Here is an 18,795-nt window from a genome sequence, read left to right on the forward strand (position 1 = left end):
GAGTGGCATGGGGGAAGCAAATTATACCCAAAGCTTGGCACAGAGCTGGAGGAGTACTGATACCAAAAGAGGAGGAATCCTCAAACATCAGCCAATTTCGGTCCCTATAGTTTGGCCTGTTACGACTGATTTGGCCACTTACAGTATTCGGCGTTCCCCTCACAAGAGTTGAGAACATGGAGAGAACGATCAACTCCTAAGTGAGAAAGTGGTTAGTTCCAAGATGTCTGAGAAACATCGGCCTGTATGGACACAGCATCCTCGAGCTGCCTATCTTAAGTCTTGTAGAGAAGTTTAAATGGGCAAAAGCAGCACTCCAGCATGCTGACATTGTGGGCCACAATCAGCAGGAAAGAGGTGGTTTGGGCCTAGGTCAGAGTAGACCCCTGTGGAACAAGGAAACTCCTTCAGAGTGGCGAAAATAGGTAGTACCTGAAATCCGGAGTCGGAAAGAGGCAGCAAGATGTGCAAAGGCTGTCACTCACAGCGGCTTATGGTCACATATTATCACTACCACCCTAAGACCAGACCTGATACTTTGGTCCAACACCCTGCACGTCGTCTACTTCATAGAATTGACAGTACCGAGCGAGGATGCTGTCAATGAAGCGAATGAGACGAAAAGGCTGCGGTATGCAGACATGGCATTTGAGGCAGAGCAACGTGCCTGGAAAGCAATAGTTTGCCGTGTGGAGGCTGGCTGCAGAGGTTTCATTGCAACATCCACCATCAGGTGCATCCACTGGTAGTTGGTAACTTAAATTGTGAAGAAGTCCTTCAAATGTAAAAGGGATATTCACCATCTTGTCCTTTATTCTAAAATATCAAACAATGCCTTTGATTATAACGGCATGTGTGTGTATGTGTGTGCCCACCTGAATGACAGCACTGAACCAGCAGGTATTGCCAACATTTTTCAGCCCCACAGGGCAGTTGTCTATCCTCTTCCTGTCATGTGGGTTGGGTGAGTCACTCCATACTTCTGTGTGGGTGCGCTTCAGACTCGCCTTGTTCTCTGCTATGCTGGCCTCCAAAACTCTAAAAAGAGAGAGAGGGAGGGAGGAGAGAGAGAGAAAAGGCATCAAGATGCACACTAAAAACATGTTTTTAGGCAATTAAATTTTTTTTCACGAAACAACACAAGACCCATCTCTGCAGGATTTCTTGCTTTATTTACAAGTTAACTTTTTGCATGTTTTTTTGGTATTTCACAGCAGGATGTGCCGTTTTTTTTTTCATTTTTCGTTTTTCTGAGCCCCTTGTCACTTCCAAAGATGAAATATGAACACAAGTCATTTAACTTCTTTTATCTTGTGCTTCATCTTGTGCCTAAAAACAAATCTGTTACAGTGCTCCTCACCTGATTGAAGATTGTGTTCAAAAATGTTTTTCCAATATGCCTCAAAACTTCTGTATTTTAATACCTATTGTTGTTTAACACATTTTACTTTTCTGTACGACAAATCATTTGACTATTCAGGGGGCATTATTTGATTTGAATTCACTATTACCCAACACAAGCGTAAGTAAGAGATATTTTCTTCACACCTTGGACAAAGATGAAGACAATGTAGGCAGTGAGTGTGGAAATTTGTCCAAAGCTTGTACCTGTCTTTTTTAACACTTTGGCTACACATTGAGTCCAGAATTTATTGGTGTATTTGTTGTTAAGTCATAAATGCTGTAGAGCGAACCTGCTGATGGCCTGCTCCTCGTCAGTGATGCCCGTCTCCCTAAATGCACGGCTGGACTCCTCCAGGCTGAGGGCGATAGCCCTCTGCAGGTCATCTTTATCATCCCCAGTCAGGTCAATGACATCTGCATCAAGAACACACACACAGACACACACTCACTTGAACGAAGCATTCAAAATGCCTTTCACATGTATTTATGTCTTACTGTCACTTAAACCAAAATACAGATATTTTGTACAGACAGAGACTTATACATTTCTTTTTCTTTTAATCATCCCTGTGAGGTCTCTAGAACATCTGTGCCAAGAGTTAAAGTGAGCTGCTCACTTGTGTCTGCCTGGCTGCCCACACTGATGTATCTGTCGCTGGCCACCTGGGATGTCTGGTAGTAGGTTGCCTCATCTTGCTGAGGGACCTTCGCATTCTTCTCCGTCAGAAAGGCTACAGCCTCGGCCAGGTCTCCATTGCTCACCTGCAGCAACAATTGGTTCAGGAAAATATTAGTTGGATGTGAACACAGGAAAATTAACAACCAGGCCTGACTAGAACTTGAATATGATTTCAGTTTGAGTTTGCATGTACACAGTATTAGTAAGTGTCAACTGGGATATTAGAGGTTGTAATGTGTGTGATGATGTACCTGCAGAGCCTGCTGAAGTAGCTGAACGTCTGTGGTTCCTGTGATCTCCCTCAACTGGTTTAGTAGAGTCTGCTGATGCTAATGAAGCACAAGAGAAGAGAAGGACACAAGCAGTTCAGAGTAGAGCATGATGGAGGAGCAGTAAGTAGTTTAGAACAGGTTGAGGTTCTTAAATGCAAAAACAATACAAAGAAAGCACAGCTTTTACTGTAAAAATCCAACATTTCCATATAGTTTAACTAAGCCTAAATGTCTTAATTATTAATATTAAACAGATTAATCATGAAAAATGTATCAGCTCTCATTTTGATGAGTACTAAATCATTCATCCAAACATCCACAGGTTACAGATTCGTTAACGTTAATATTTTTAGAGTTTTTTATTTTTAGAGTTTTTTATTTTCTTTGTGATACCTGATTATGAAGTTGGCGATGGTTAAAGGAAACAAACATTGAAAATACACCACCTTGGGATGTGGGGAATTAAAGAGGGCACATTTCGTTTGATTTCATAAACACATTAATAATAAATAAAAAAACTATTGCCAGGTTAATTGATTGTGAAAATAATTGTTAGTGGGAACCATAGTGAGACTGAACACATTTTTTATAGTCTTGATCTACTAAGATTAAGAGAGCATTTATTAGCTATTAGTATACATAGTTATGGCAAAGTCCTATTCTGTAGAACCAACATTCAACTGCATCTGGCTCAACATTATCTAGAGGTAAAGGCTGAGAGAGGAACAGGAGGAAAATAGATACTTTACCCTCCAAATATACTGTTGATATACTGTATCAACTGTACTAAAATCCAAAAATACGGAATACAATACAAAATACAGAACATCCTGTCAAGTCACAAAGTTTGAATTTGTCTTACATATCTAAATTCTTGAGGAACTGATATAGTATCAAATTAGAAGCTCTCTGTCAAATTGCTTCTCTATTGATGAGTTCACCGATGTGAACCTGGTGATGTCAACCCCAGCTGGAGTGCATGGCCTTACCACACACACAAACTGCGATGCACAGCTTGAATAAATGCACTATGAATAATGGGGGAGTGCACTTAGTGTCAGCATCCAAGGAAGGAGTCTTTAGTTTGAGTGAGAGGACCACAGAGTGTGCAGTAGGTTTCACAGGTGCAGCAGGCAACAGAAAGGAGCGTCACACTCACAACACATGGGTTGGTTCAGGACTCGTTACTATTAATGCCGGTTCTTTTCATACACCAAAGACTGATTACACAACACACATCAACGGCTACGCTGGACTGCACCACAAACAATTCTAAACAATCTTAATGGAGTTGCTCGAGCTGCTACACAAAAGGCAATGAAAGCCACTAAGCCAGTCATGCCCAGGAGCATAGCATGTCATAAAGTAGCACCACCAGCAAACAAATAACGCAGGCTGTTTCATCCCCCACAAGTTTTGTGCACAGCTCTTAAGCAGTGTATGCATTTGCTCTATGAATGAGGAAGGAAAGGTGAATAAATCTGGACTGCACCTCAGTAAAACATCAATATGCACTTCTCAAAGAAATGTGAAAGAGATGAAGTAACAAACAACTCACTAATTGGTCAAAGTGTGAACTTGTACTGACACCACATTGCCACATGCATTAAATGCTGTTAACAGTGGTAAATTGAATCCCAGTCATTACCTCCAACCACATTCTGCAGGGGTCCAGCACATTATTTGCTGTCAGACTTGCAAAATAACAGTGTAGTGATTTGGAAATTACACTCTTTATTCAACCACTAAAATGCCAGCTGTCTGGCCAAAGGGAGATAATGAGCAGTCTGGTGCACGTCAGTAATGATACCGATACGATGGTGCAAAAAAAGGAGTCAGAAGACAAGAGCATTGTTGTGCAAGTGCACAATCCAATGCATTACAGCAGAATCCTGGCTAAAAGTAAAGTGGTTTTCATTTAAGTTGGGCAAATTTGTAATTTGGGTAGATATTATGCTAAGACAGAAGAATGTTGTTCACAAAGGAGGGTTGTGAGCCTTTTTTTAGTCTGACACACCCAGAACTAGATATTCTGCACTACCGTCAGGGTTAAATTAAAGCAAATTATACAGAGCACTCACCCATACACCCCGAAAGTTGTGCCTTGGAAATAAATTCAAGTGTCTACTTGCAACGTGACACAATATCAAACAAATTAAAACTTCAAAAGTCACAAACTCGGCACTAGAAATATTTAAGTAATTGAAGATGCTAGCTCAGAAAGACAACAACTAAAGTCTCACAAATGTTAATAAAAAAAATCAGCTTATTAAAAAATATTTGTTATCGTCATCACTAGGGATGGACATTCAATTAAAATGTCTTAATCGATCGTCGGGAGAATTAACGATCGATTTTCGATTAATCATTAATATTTTTATATTAAAATTCACTATTTATAGGCTATATTAAAATGCAGTGAAAATAGAAAAAACACAGCGTGTTTCCTCATTGAGATCTTTATTACAAGATGAACAACTCTTGTGGCAGTTAAACGGGATCCGTTCAATGGTTACACTTGAAAATATGCGCTGCTGTACTCTTAAGCAGCAGAGCCAACAGCTAGAAGCCCGTGCTCATAAACACAACTGACCCAAAATAAAATAATAATAATAATAATAATAATATAAAAACAATCATGTTAAACAATAAAAATATATAATACTTAGGTCTGACAGGTTTTGCCAAATGTAACTCAAAACTATCAAAAATGACACCGAGTCGAGAAAGAGGGTGAGAGAGAGAGAGATTAGCCTACCTAACAATGAATTAGGCTAATTAACAAAGCTTCATAAAAATAACCAGTAACTCACATACAACTTCAGCACCAGCCTACTGATTTTTGTTGAGAAAGATGAGCATGTTAACATGCTCTGGTGTCAGACGCGAACGCAGCCTGGTGACCGTCAGTCCAGCCACCGAAAACACCCGCTCTGAGGGGACTGACGTCGCCATGATACACAGGTACCTCCGTGCTAACTTGGCAAGCCTGGGGAACCTTATTCCATTCACTTTCCACCAGTCTGTAGGGGTGCAATCCAGGGGTGGGGGAGCTTCCCTCAGAAAGTAGCAGTCCAGCAGTTGGTGGTTAGAGCAACTCTTTCAGTTGTGCTCAATTTTTTTAACAGCTCCTGCTTCCGTTCTTCGTAGTGCGTTTCTACCAGTCTGGTGATGGTACGTCGTGACGGAATGTGATATGCCGGTTCCAATAAGTTTATCAGTTGTCGAAAACCTTCGCCCTCAACAATACTTAAGGGTAGCATATCCATCTCGATGAACCTGCAGATCCGTTGGGTAATTTTCTCTGCTCGTTGTGCATCGCAGCTCCTCCGTGCTAACACCGAGTTGATGCTAGGTTGAGACCGAGAGCAGGATGCACCGCCACGAACCAGGGTCGGATGTGCGTTGTTGCGACTCACACTACGCAACAGAACATGCATTCGTTTTATCGATGAAAAAATAATGTCATCGACGAAATTCTTAATGATCAATTAATCGATCGTCGATTAATTATGCCCATCCCTAGTCATCACAGTAATAAACCATTAGAGCAACCACATATTGCATTTGCAACTAAGCAGTGACAAGGTCAGTCAAAGACATCAGCACAGCAGGACTTGTGTTGTAGTATCCTGATGTGAAGCACTCAATTGAACCAGGCCCAGCAGGGAAGCTGTTGTGCACCTGTTTGGGACCCGAGTCCAATCCTACCATCAAGTACATGATTTTCTGTGAGTTGTCGACAGCAAAAGTGCTTTTCACAAAGTCAGTGGAGAGAATGAAAAGAAAGTTCTCACCTGTCTTTGGTGTATTATTTATGTTCTATTACTCAAACAATTTGTCTGCAGTTTACACTAGGGCTGGTGATTATATATAATTAGTACATAATTCGGGGGGGCATGCCCTTAACAGCCCTAAGAAACATATTGAAATAAAAAGAATATCAGAAATTGAACTTCAAAAAGAACTGGAGAGAGACTATGTAGTGAGAGGATCACACATGACCTGACACCAGTCAACATGTTGATGTTCTGACTTCATGAGTAGTTACTACATTATTACATGACTTCTCTGAGGTCATGAGTAAGACCACAAACATTTCCGAACTCAGCATTCATTTTGAACTCAAGTACATACCTGTAAACCTTCATGGCTGTGGCCACACTCAAACTCTCCTCCAAATCACAGTTTTAGGTCAGAATTAGAAATACTCTTCAAACATTTTTGAAGAAATATTTATAACAGTATATTACCTCTGAAGATTATAACCTTTTCCTCAAAGACTGTAATTACAGAAGGTTTAGTTATGATGAGTGTTGCTCATGTTTGCAGTGTGGGGATCGTACAAAACTCTGTTACTAGGGTAATCAAAGCATTAGATCATATTTCATGCACTTGCCACGTTTCAACCACTGGAGACAGGTAAACTTAAAGATGACAGTGGTTTTTGGTCAGAAATTGATGGATGTAGGTTTGCTGGCAAGGGGGATGGCAGGGTCAGTTCAGTGTGGGACAAGTTACACCTGTGACAGATCCGGGCCAAGTCAACCACAAGAGCGGTCAAACAAACACACACACACTTCTCCATGAGACATGTCTGGCACGGCTGTTTGTCACACTGGTCATCAGCCATTAAGTGACAACTTGTGAATAACACCACCAGATAATTATCTGCATGGCACAGGGAACAACTTTGAGGCTGTACAGCAGTTTACAGACAGGAGCAACCCCGTGAATCTTCTCATCGGTTCTCACAGATTTTTCCGTTTGTGCATGCAAAAGGGCTGCAAACAAAAACAATGCGGGATTAGGATTCCTCAACATAACCTCATTCCACCGTCTACAGGCCATTACATGAAGCCCTGCACCACACCCTGCACTGGTGAGGCACTCTAAAGATGGAGCACAACACAATGATGCATTGTCAAAAGAAATCCGACCTGAGCAGCTCTGCAGGCTGAATAATATGATGACCAGTTCCACCATCACCGCAAAATATCTAAAAGCACCACTTCTCTCGTCGATTAACATAATTGAGAAGTTTCAGGACAACATTCCTAATGTTTTTTGAGTTCTGCTCCAGAAACTGAAAGATAACAGACAGATGGGTAAGACAACTGATCACTATATCCCCTGGTATTTAATGGAAATAATAATGTAATAATAATTGTATCACCTAATAAAATATTTACAAACGTTAAGTTGTGTCTAAACTTGAATTGCTCAAACATTTTGTAGACTATTACAGCTCTAATTTACTGCCACTGTTGTTAATCAAGGTTTCATTTTGAAAAGGCCACACAGAATAATGGGGTTAGTGTTACACTGCTACTTATGAGTTTGAGGCATTAATGACACGTTTATTTTGTCTCCAGACATCAAACTGCCATCAGACCATATAATCATATTCTGAATGATAATTTGTTGTTAAGTGAGATATGTTGGATTAAGATTGAACACAGTAAACCTGGGCTGCAGAGCCGAGGTACTGAATTGAATCCAGTTTAGTTAAGCATGGCTGTGATTACACAATCTGCAAAAAATATAATTTATTTCCACGAGGACTGGCAGAGCAAACATCTCATCCACGTTTTAGCAACATCACTCAAGTGGTTACATAACTGACCAAAGCAGCGCAATGCTGAGCTTGGTGGTCGCTCAGTAAATCTCAGAAACAGGAGCCTCGGAGACACGGAATCGACATTTGATGTGCTTTGTAAACCGACTTATGATCAAATGTAAACTTGATCGTTATGTTTTGCTGAACCGTCACACACTTGGCTTGCTATGAGGCCACCCAATCCCCACCCAGCCTCGGGACGCGGTGCCTCCGCCGCTGGCCACACTTTGTAAACAAAGATATCAGATACAGAATGTGATGAGTAACCGGGGAAACATTGGGACACACAAACACACGCGCTGCTTCGAACCGCACGTCACCGCCGGTGGCAGCTGACACGCCAACATGTCTTCAGTAAATAAAAGACTCGAGTTAAGAAGCTGACGACGTTAACGTTAAATCGGTCACTGCCACTTGGCCTGTATTTCGGTTGACGACACCGTTAGCTCAGCATGCTAACGCTAGCAGGAGGTTACGTGACAGTTCACGCCGACCTATGATTTAGCAAGTTAGTCGAACAACGCGACCGTTTAACCCAACTTTGCGTGGCACCGTTAGCTACGGTTGGCTAACAGCTAGCATAACATAGGAGAACGGTCTGCGCTGGAGAAGCGTTGGGCCTAGCTGCATCAAATTCACTTGCTGTTAACAAACGGCTCCTCGCCGCGGTCAATGTTTGTCCCGTAATCCCGAGACAACAAGTCAAAGGGAACCGAACTGACCACGGGGGCTTTGTATCTGTCTTTGCAGACCCCGTGAGCCCAGGAACTATGTACAGATGCAGTTGGGCTAAAGTTAGCTAGCCGCCAAGTTAGCCTGTGTGAGATTACCTTCTGAGAATGCTGCTGGAGGACATTCTGCTCCACGGTCATGGCCGGTTCACAGGGGAATTTAAAGTATTTCAACCCAGAGTAGCTAAACGCACGGGATAATTTGCACTGGCGCGATATACAACACGAAGCTATGAGGTCCCCTCCTTCATCAGCGACATCACGGGCGCCATGACGGACTGAGTACCGCAGCTCGTCTGCAGGCATGAAAACATTGCTCTTCCCAGGCTCGGATCAGGACTCAATTGCTCATGTCTGTCTCAACTGCATTTACGTCATGGATGAGACTTTTTGCAAAAATCAAGGATAATACTAATAGTAATAATACTAATACTACTACTAGTAATATTATTACTACTACTACCTCTACTAATAATAATAATAATAACAATTCTGATGGTGTTGATAATAATTATAATGCACTGCCCCCATCTCTGTCTTTTCTTTTCTATTCTTTCTATCTATGCTATAAATTATTTTTGACATAATGTATGTATTGTTTTATTTTTTCGAATAGATGTTTATTTATCTATGTGTCTATTTTACGAGGTAAGTCAATTTAGCTGGTTAATATCTGTACCGAGCACATATCTGCAATGTTGTAGATAAAGCAATAAAAAATGGGTGAGGAAATAATTAAATAGATTTACTCTATGTAGTGAACATGTGTTGTTTGATCTGAATACCATGAACTCATATAAGTACATTATTACTAATACACTCAGTAAATCAAGCCCCTCTCAACATTTTCAAAATGGAAAGGCAAACGTGTTTGCAGATAATTTTATATAGAACTCAAACTAGAGAGCTGTTACAGGTGCTGCATGCAGCTTTAAATATTCATGTATGTGCTACCTTGTTAAAATGTTCAACTATCAAACATTTCAACTTCTGAGCACAGGTGAGTTTTATTGATGAACTAAATGATGGATTCATTGTTGATCATGATGGTGGTGGCTGCTGACCATGGACTATGATTACAAGACTGCTTGATATATAATATTTCTCCTCAGATACTCGACCATTACTGACAATAATCCATCAATTCATTGACCTTCCATTATGCTACAAAGTGTTTATTCTAATCAATGCTGCAAATACCTTTATCTTTCTGATGTTCTCCATTACACATGGCATCTATTGCACTTCTGTCCGTCCTGGGAGAGGGATCCCTCCCATGTGGCTCTCTCTGAGGTTTCTACTTTCTTTTTACCCATTTAAACGTTGTTTTTGTTTAGTTTTTCCTTACTCTTGTTGAGGGTTAAGGGCAGAGGATGTCACACCTTGTTAAAGCCCTATGAGACAAATTGTGATTTGTGAATAAGGGCTATACAAATAAAATTGTATTGATAATATTTTATTGATTGTAACTCGACAACCGTAGGTATCCCATCAAAATAGTAATATATTGATAATGCCACTGTAAAATGAGATTGCGAGACCTGATGAGGATAATATTTCTATTGTGAGTTTAATTTTATTTATTGACTAAATGATGACATTATTATAACGTGACAATTATGAGAGAGGCGCAGACTAGTAAAACTAATAATACATTGATAATGCAACACTAAAATGAGACTTTGAGTTAGGAATAATATTTCTATTGTGGGTGTGTGGTGTAACTTTTAATACAAAAGCTGTGTTATTTAATGTTTTTATTGATTCCAAATATGTTGCAAATTAAATAAGTTTGAATACCAATTGTACCATTTCAGTTGTATATGTATTTGTATGTGTGTGCTTGTATTGTATTTCCCATTCATTAGCATTGGTTTAAGAAGTTGTGCAGACTCAGCAGGTATTGTCTTTTATTTGTTTTTTTATTTCTATGGATCAAATCCTTGATCATACCTGGGGTTTTCTTGGTGGTAATTCAGTTTCCTGGGAATTCTTACAAACTGGTTGTTATAGACATTGTTTTTAACACAGAGGAAGCAGCATCAAGAATTTAACACATCCGTCAGTTAGTTCAGTTAGATAGTTATCATTTCATCCAATGAAATGATAACTATCCATCCATCCATCCATCCATCCAGTCATTCATTATCTATACCATTTAACCTTTGAGGGTCGTGGTGAGAGATCGAGCCATCAGTTGACATTGGGCAAGAGGTGGGGTCTACCCTGGAGACGTAACCAGTTGATCACAGGGCCAACACACAGAGACAAACAACCATTCATATATAAAGAATGAAAACAATATACTTACTTTAGCTGCTTTGTGTGATGATAATAACTTAACATATAAACCAAAATGCAAAGAGATTTGGCCAATTTAGTTATTATGATATTATGACGACAGCAGTAAATGGGGGTGTATTTGTGAAATAATTGCTTCATTTTGTATTGAAAATGTGTAGGCTATAATGATTGGATATTTTTGATTTCAAATTAAAAAATGTCAGTCACTGTCAGGTCATACTGAAAGAAGTGCTTTATTTAATTTTATATAACATGATAAACAGTGTAAAAATATGCATATTGTTCATATGAATGAGGAGTTGAAGCAAAATGAGCTGATGTTGTATATAAAGAAGTTCCAGTGTGTTATCTTCTGAACATTTGGTAGATCTTTAATGAATAAATGCATGATCTGTGTTTGATTTCCTCAAATTCCACCAGTGAACCACTTCAGTGCTTGGTTATTGACCTTATAGATTATTTAATTTTCCCTCTGGCTATTCTCTTTAATTAATTGTTCTCACAATATAATCTTACTGTAGTTAGTTGAAGGCTTCTACAACCGTAGTATTTGCTCTTCATCTACAGGGAAATACACACCTGCTGTCTTCTGCTCTTTTTTTTCAGCTCCTTTTTTAATTCAGGAGCTACTCTTTGGCCTCCGAGAGGCAAAATAACAAGATCACAAACTTGTAGAACTTCACCATTGTACTAAACAGACTTGCTATTTGAATACCATTTGATTTCATTGTGTACAGATTCAGATGCAGATCACTTCCAAAGCTACGACAACACCACAGCTGATCTTTTAGGTGGATGTACATTTTCTCAAGTATTGTACTAAAGTCTAATTTTGAGAGGATCCTTGTCCTTTGAGTATTTCCAACATTTTAGGAAAAACACGTTTTTAGTAAAAGAACATTTTACTCTACAATATTTATCTAATTGCTCCAGGTGCAGATCCTCTGTAGATCACTCTTCATTTTACAAGTAATTTGTGTGTCTATTATTCAGTCCTTATTTCCTTGTCATTGTGGTGAGTTAATTTCAAAATGTTGTGTTGGAACAGTTCCCTGAATAATTTGGAATACGATGATATTTTTGTTACCTTCATCACTCACTAATCCTCTGTCAATTCTCAGGTTACTTAAAGTGTTGATTTCTGGACATTCCTGCAGTGCGAGTGTGTAAAAAAGACAAATTCAGACGTTCAATTTCCCGGCCTAATTATTCAGACAGATAAAATAACACCAACATCCAAACACTGGGCATTCAGATCTGTCAGCTGTTATTAATTCAGTGCAAGATGGGAGAGAACAGTCCTCTCACACAGAACTGGGTCATCCTTTAGATGTTCAGGAATAGCATTGTTGTAATAGTTATAAGTGAAGCAGTCAGCGTGCTTTGTTAACATGAACTGTGTCATCTAAGTAGTGCATATAAATATTAATGGGAGCAGTCAGAACTTTGTGGTGTTATGTGGAAGGATTTTGCGAAAAACAACAGGAGTGTAAGAAAGATGGTGTCATCAGCATACATTTTTCAGGTTTATTATAAGAGTTATTAACTTTGATTCTGGTTGGATATTTACATATATACACATATATGTATTGGACATATCAATATATTATTTTGGCATGGCCTTAATGATTCATTCAGTACAAATATAAGCTTCTTAGTGTGGCACTGATATTCAGCTTTTGACCAGCAGAGGGCAACATCCTTCTATCCTCTCCAGCTTGCATAATGACACACAGTCACAGCAGGACTGTGGAAAATGAAATTACTCATGAAAATGACTCAATTTGGTAAACAAGTGACATTATAAGTCAAAAAGCCTATTTCCAATGTTCATCACTGCACCGTAATCAATATCCTATACTTCTGTATGAGGCACAATGAAATCATGACTGACAGTAAAACATCTCCTGAGCAGACACATCTCACACACAGTTTGACCTCAAGGCAGGAGGTAGAGCTATCTGTCAGAGAATCTCAGAAGCTGCCAGGAAACTAATCAGAAAATAAGTTGATGAATCAATTGGCAAAGTCAAACAGTAGCCGCTGCAGTCGGAATAGATCCTTGGCTGACAAGCTGATAGCCAATATAAAGAGCTCAGGCTTGTTTGTTGAAGATCAAAACGTATCCTGAAAGTGAGCCTGAGGGCTGTATGATAATAGCTTCACTCACACCAGGATATTTAAAATCCCCCCTGCTCTCTGTCTGATTCAGTAATCCACCACACATAAAGTCCACTATACGTCACAGCTGCACGTTGATAAAGATTTATAAAATCAATGCAAGTGAAATTCGTAAAATACAGTATATTTCGTCACAGGAGTGCTGTTCCGAAGAAGGGTGGGTTAGGGTGGTTCACTATCCAGCGGGTAGATAGTTCGATTCCAGTCTCCTCCATTCGAGGTGCTGAAGTGTCCTTGGGCAAGATACTGAACCCCAAAATACCCCCAATGGTTCTGATGGCTGCGCCAGTGTGTGAGCGATGTGTGATAGAGAAAGTGCTGCACATAGATGCACTTGTGGGATGTTTGGGTGAATGGTAAAACTGTACTGTGAAGTGCTTTGAGCGGTGATATATTAATACAGACCATTTACAATTTATCAAAGGCTTAAAATGGCACCATCAGTATCCTGATATATAGATTTAACTGATAAACCTCATAGATCGTGGATGTTTCTGTACTGGGGGACCTTTTAGGCCACATACTGCATATTGAGATTCCAATTTGAATTTCAAATTCATCTGCGGCGCATGAGTAGATTTTGGTTTCCTTGATGATATAGATACGCAGAATATTTACTTGTCCTGTCCTCCTACCGTATCTTTAACCTTTAGCCTGCACACTGAATGTATTAGCACACTGTTTTACTTACTGTGTCATAGGAACAGAAGAAGTATTGTCTATCATTAATGGTTTAATGTTAGTTCTAGTTTGGTTCACTCAGTGCATGCTTTGCAGAATAGAAAGGAATGGGTTAAAAAAGGTTGAGAATGTAATCGAAATGTATAGATCCTGAGTATCCTGCATAAATGTGAACAAACCATACCACACTTCCCACGTGTGAGAAGTAAGGGCGCAGACATTTCCCCCAGGATTCTAATTTTTTAGCCATCGTCACAAACCATGGCTCCCAGTCTGACGCTAAAAGTCCCGTTGCAAACACACCAGGTTGAGATGGCTCCATGCAGACTCTCTGTATACACGTTATATTGCAACAATGTTTTGGAAACAAAATGTTGAAATGCATCCATGGCCGTCCTCTCTGTGCTGCCCCCTTGAGTCTGTCTGTGCCCATGCCTCACAGTCCGTATTGTTACTGAGGGGTTTCAGGGACCGGCCGGGCTCCAAGGCTGTAGATGGACACTGCGGAGTTATTATGAGTAAAGCATTCTTTTTATTATTAACTAAGGGATTGCAGCAATTACATCCCTCTGGTTCTGGCAGACGACATATCCTTCAATATTATCCACACTCTGTAACAGAGCATTGTGCTGGTCACTATACTGTATGAAATGGAGTTGAGATCCTTTTTTATGATAGTAGTGCATCACATAATGGCTTTAAGTCTAAATGAGTTGGCACAATCCCTATGTAAGTGTGAGGATCTCTTCTTGAAGCAGGCAGCGTCCAGTTTCTCCACATACCGAAACTCATTATCGTGCACCTTTTATTTTAAGGCACAAGGTGTACAACTTCATATTACATATAGTTTGACACAGTCTCTAATGTGAGGTTAGCGTGCACATCAGAAAAGTAATGAGGTCACACATGGCGTCTCACCGTTGCAAATTCAGAATTTGCCTTCCTGGAGGTAGTGGCCAGTCCATCAATATAACAGCCAAACGCCAGTCTCCAGTGAAGTTATTTTCAACACTGCTGAATTAAAATCTCCCAACAGGATATTTATCTGTCATAAAACATTAAGCCATGAATAATGATGTGTCATCTGAGAGCATTTTTTCCTCATACGAAAGCACGGGACCATCTATGAAGTCCTGGTCTTCATATAACACAAGATAAGCCTCGGTGTGTCTTGCGGCCCGGGGGAAATTACTGTGTCACGCAGAGATTTTAGTTGCTGATCCCCACATTTAATATCAAATACAAACGTCTGTCATAGATGCTCACGGAGACAATCTGAATCCATCTTACCTGAGCGGAATAAAAGCACAGCCAGAAACACAGTCAGTCAGAGAACACACATCAATGTATTTTGTTGGAAAGATTCATGGTAGCAATAAAACACAGTTCACTTAATTATAAACAACACTGATTGTGTCCTTTCCCTTTGCTGTTTTTTTGTCAGAGTGCAATATGAGCATTGATTTTATGACAGAGTAAAGAATGGAGTAGTTAAACCCTGTCATGGCTGGATGTAGGGCATCCTGACAAGATCTTTCTTTGTGACCGTTTCAGCCATTTTCTTGCTTTTAATTTTTTATAATGGTAGACATCCACCACCTCCACTTGTCAGCCCCCATTCATCAGCAATAACCTGCCTTTAGTATTTATTATGATATTTTATGCCTGCGAGGAGCCGTGGCCAGAGGCTTAATGTTTCCGGGTTGTCCGTACATCTGTCCCCTTCCCATGAGCACGATATATATACGGGAAATCTTTCTTTGGCACAAACATCCACATAAAGGCCGAAGGCCAAGTTCACTGTGACCTCACAAAACCTGTTTTTGGCCATCATGCAAGAACTTAAACCCTAATAGGATACAATGATGAGGTGATGACATTTGGTGATGACCAAAAGGTCAAAGTGGCATCAAAATGTTCCTTCTGGCTGTTATACGACTCCATAACTACGGAACAGCCGGAAAGATTGTTACCATATTTAACATTTGGACGGATATTGAATAGTCTCGGAGTGAAGACATGAAGCAATGTTTCTTATTAGAAATTATTCACTGGAATCTTACATGTCACAATAGTGATAGGTTTCATTTTCCCAAAAAATTCCCTTTAATAAATTCCTTCTAAGTCTCCACTACATATGGTATATTATATGAGTCTGGATGCATGTTCAAGATATAATCAATAATCTCTCAAAGTGTAGCTCCTATGTTCAGTAAAATGGATTAGAAATTACACATCCTTCTCAGTATACAGCCATGCCAGTCGCTCTGTGAGGCTCCGTGATGCTTTAAACTAAAGGCCAACAAACACATTGCAACATGCTCACAACATCACAGAGCTTACATACTGGTGCAGGTCTAATGTTTAACAGGTTTATTATCGTAGCTTACAACCATTACAACTATAAACGTAACAACCATAGAAGTTTATACTCCACTTCGTTCCACTATCCAGATATGAAGCAGAAATATCCAGGATAGGAATGCTGCCATCTTGCGTAATTGGAGCCATGGTTGACAGTAGCGATCTGCGGATGGATGAAACATCAGGATTGACGTTTAATCATGTTTTTATTGCATCAAACAACTCATTAAAACCAAACTTAATGTGAAAATGAACAAAGGTCAGTGTGGTATGATCCAGGGTACACAAAATGACAGAGAACATCTTTGAGAAAAAAAACATTTGACGTGTACATTGACATTTACGTTTGGTCCATGTCCCATCTGTTAACATGGAGGAGGATGTATGACCTGTACAGCAGCCAGCCACCAGGTGGCGATTGTGATGCTTTGGCTTGACTTTTGAGGAGCTGTGATGTCATCCATCTTTATTTACAGTCTATGGTAGCTACACTTGCCATTAATGGCAGTACATCCAATAATTGTTGAACAACAGTCTTTTCTTCATCCTCCTCTAAATACTGTCAAACTTTCAAGTGCTCTTGTTTTTGAAATGTATGTAAATACCTTCTGAATGCCAAATGCATTTTTCGGATTATTATCATTATTCTTTTCCCCGAGAGACTTCACACTGAGCGGAACATCAGAGCAAAAGCTCACAGTTAAATTTGGCATGCTTCATCTTAAATGGCCCTTAACCCCCGGAGCACAGGGTTCACATCCTGAGCTCGTCTTTGCCAGACCGGCTGACACTGAGCTGCCCTTTCTCATTCAATTGGGGATTTTGACAAATATTGACTTAAAAAGTTCACGACCCTGTAGATCAACCACAGTGTTGTTTCTGATGAAACCTCCAGCAAATGAGTGGCCTATACATTTCCTGAGGATGAGACTTTTCACATGAAAGAGTTCGAAATTAACGAGATGACAGTTGATTGTTTGCTCTCTCTAAGTTCAAACTGAGAACGAGTTAAGGTCGGAGTCAAGAGTGAAATGAATCACCTCTGAAAATAATGACCACAGAGGGGATTTGCTTCTCTCTTCCAGACGTAGTGTATGAGCAGCAGCGTGTGAGAGGAGAGATCTGCAGAGGTAGAAGACACTGGCAGAGCGGAGATTGACATTGCTCGTTCTCCCTAGCCAGTTTGTAAAACATTTACTCTTGTGCTTGTCGGACATGGCAAGTATCATCCATGTTCTTTCAATGTCAGCCAAGATCCCCAAGCTGACAGGCTGCTCTGTGGACTGCAGGGACTCTCACTCATCATGAATATTACATCGGGACTGTTTACATGCTTGCGCAGGGCTATCAGTGGGAGAGCTTTACAAAACAGCCATCGTTGACTTTAGCAACTATAATAAAATATAAGTCCATTCTTGCACTTTCATCTTATGCATTACAACCAGCTCACTTTTAAAGAAAGTTGTCTTTTCACTTGTTATTTCCACTCTTGTGCTCCACATCAAGCTTATTGCTTATTCATGACTAATTACCGCTTTATGTATGTAGACTAGGAGGCCACAGGAAGCAGCACGGGTTGAGAGGCTGTCAGCGTGAGAGAAAAAAAGAGGACTCAAGCCATGCTGCCACTTGTCATATTTATGAAACGTTAGAAGAATGGTCTGAGTGTAATGCCGGGGAGGGGAGGGTGGAGGAAGGTGCTGGTGGTGTTGTTGGTTTGTGTGTGTGTGTGTGTGTGAGGAGGGAGGGAGGCGGGGTGCCACAGCTGCAGGCCAACAGTTGATCCTGTCCCGGGAAACAGGATCAGCCAGGTCATGGTGAGGGGGGGGGTGGAAGAGGTCATGACCCCTGAGGTTAAGGAACAGACTTCACAAAGAGGTACATCTTCAAAAGCGAAGGGCCACTGGGGAAATGGTATAAGGTTGAGAAAATAAACCGGTTTGACCTCCTTTCTCGGCGCAGGAGTTTCCCCAGGTGTTTACTTTAACCTCTTTTTTTTGTTGTCTGACTTGAGGCGCCACTCTCATGTATTTTACACTCATCCAGACACAGCAGCAGCTTTAACCCCAGGCAAACTACTTTGCCTGATTTTTACTGGTGTCTTTTAGGCAGAGAATCTGTTTTTTTCAGCATTTTATTCACACATTATTTACGACACTCCAAATGGGGTCACGTGGACCATAAAATGCTAATTGCATTGTGTGTGTGTGTGTTTGTGTGTTCACGTAACATATGAGGTCATACCATGTGCTCGAAGTTCAAACACTTGTATGAGGAGAGGGTGATCGAACATCTGTGAGCATGTTTATCACACCAATCACCATGACAACTAGTGACAAGTGTTAGCTCAGTGTGGTCTCCATGTGAGTAAACAAAGCACCTCACAAGAAAGTCACTCATTAACACTAAAATCGGAGTGCGAGAGAAGCTGGTGTTTTAAACAGTCGAATGCGTTCCCATGCTGATACACCCATGACCGAGCATGTTAAGTGCCGTCATTAAGTTGTTTGTCAGAGAATAAGCATCTGTAACTCCAGGAAATCGCTTTTGGGCCTCATA

At 40.3% G+C, this 18,795-nt stretch overlaps 1 protein-coding gene across 3 annotated transcripts in view; it reads right to left on the minus strand.

Annotated features, from left to right (window-relative positions):
• Positions 1-9,024, minus strand: part of usp25 (ubiquitin specific peptidase 25) — a 30,506-nt gene extending 21,482 nt beyond the window's left edge. For all 3 annotated transcript variants that reach the window (XM_047343491.1, XM_047343492.1, XM_047343490.1), the window contains exons 1-5: positions 8,806-9,024; positions 2,335-2,412; positions 2,022-2,166; positions 1,695-1,818; positions 876-1,038 (exon numbers count right to left, since the gene is read on the minus strand). In XM_047343491.1, coding sequence (XP_047199447.1) covers positions 876-1,038; positions 1,695-1,818; positions 2,022-2,166; positions 2,335-2,412; positions 8,806-9,012 — 717 coding nt within the window. In that variant the 5' untranslated portion in view covers positions 9,013-9,024. The remainder of the gene's footprint in view (positions 1-875; positions 1,039-1,694; positions 1,819-2,021; positions 2,167-2,334; positions 2,413-8,805) is intronic.
• Positions 9,025-18,795: the final 9,771 nt, after the last annotated feature.

This window comes from Hippoglossus stenolepis, chromosome 15 (genome assembly GCF_022539355.2).
Source record: "Hippoglossus stenolepis isolate QCI-W04-F060 chromosome 15, HSTE1.2, whole genome shotgun sequence".
In the NCBI taxonomy this organism is placed as follows: Eukaryota; Metazoa; Chordata; class Actinopteri; order Pleuronectiformes; family Pleuronectidae; genus Hippoglossus; species Hippoglossus stenolepis.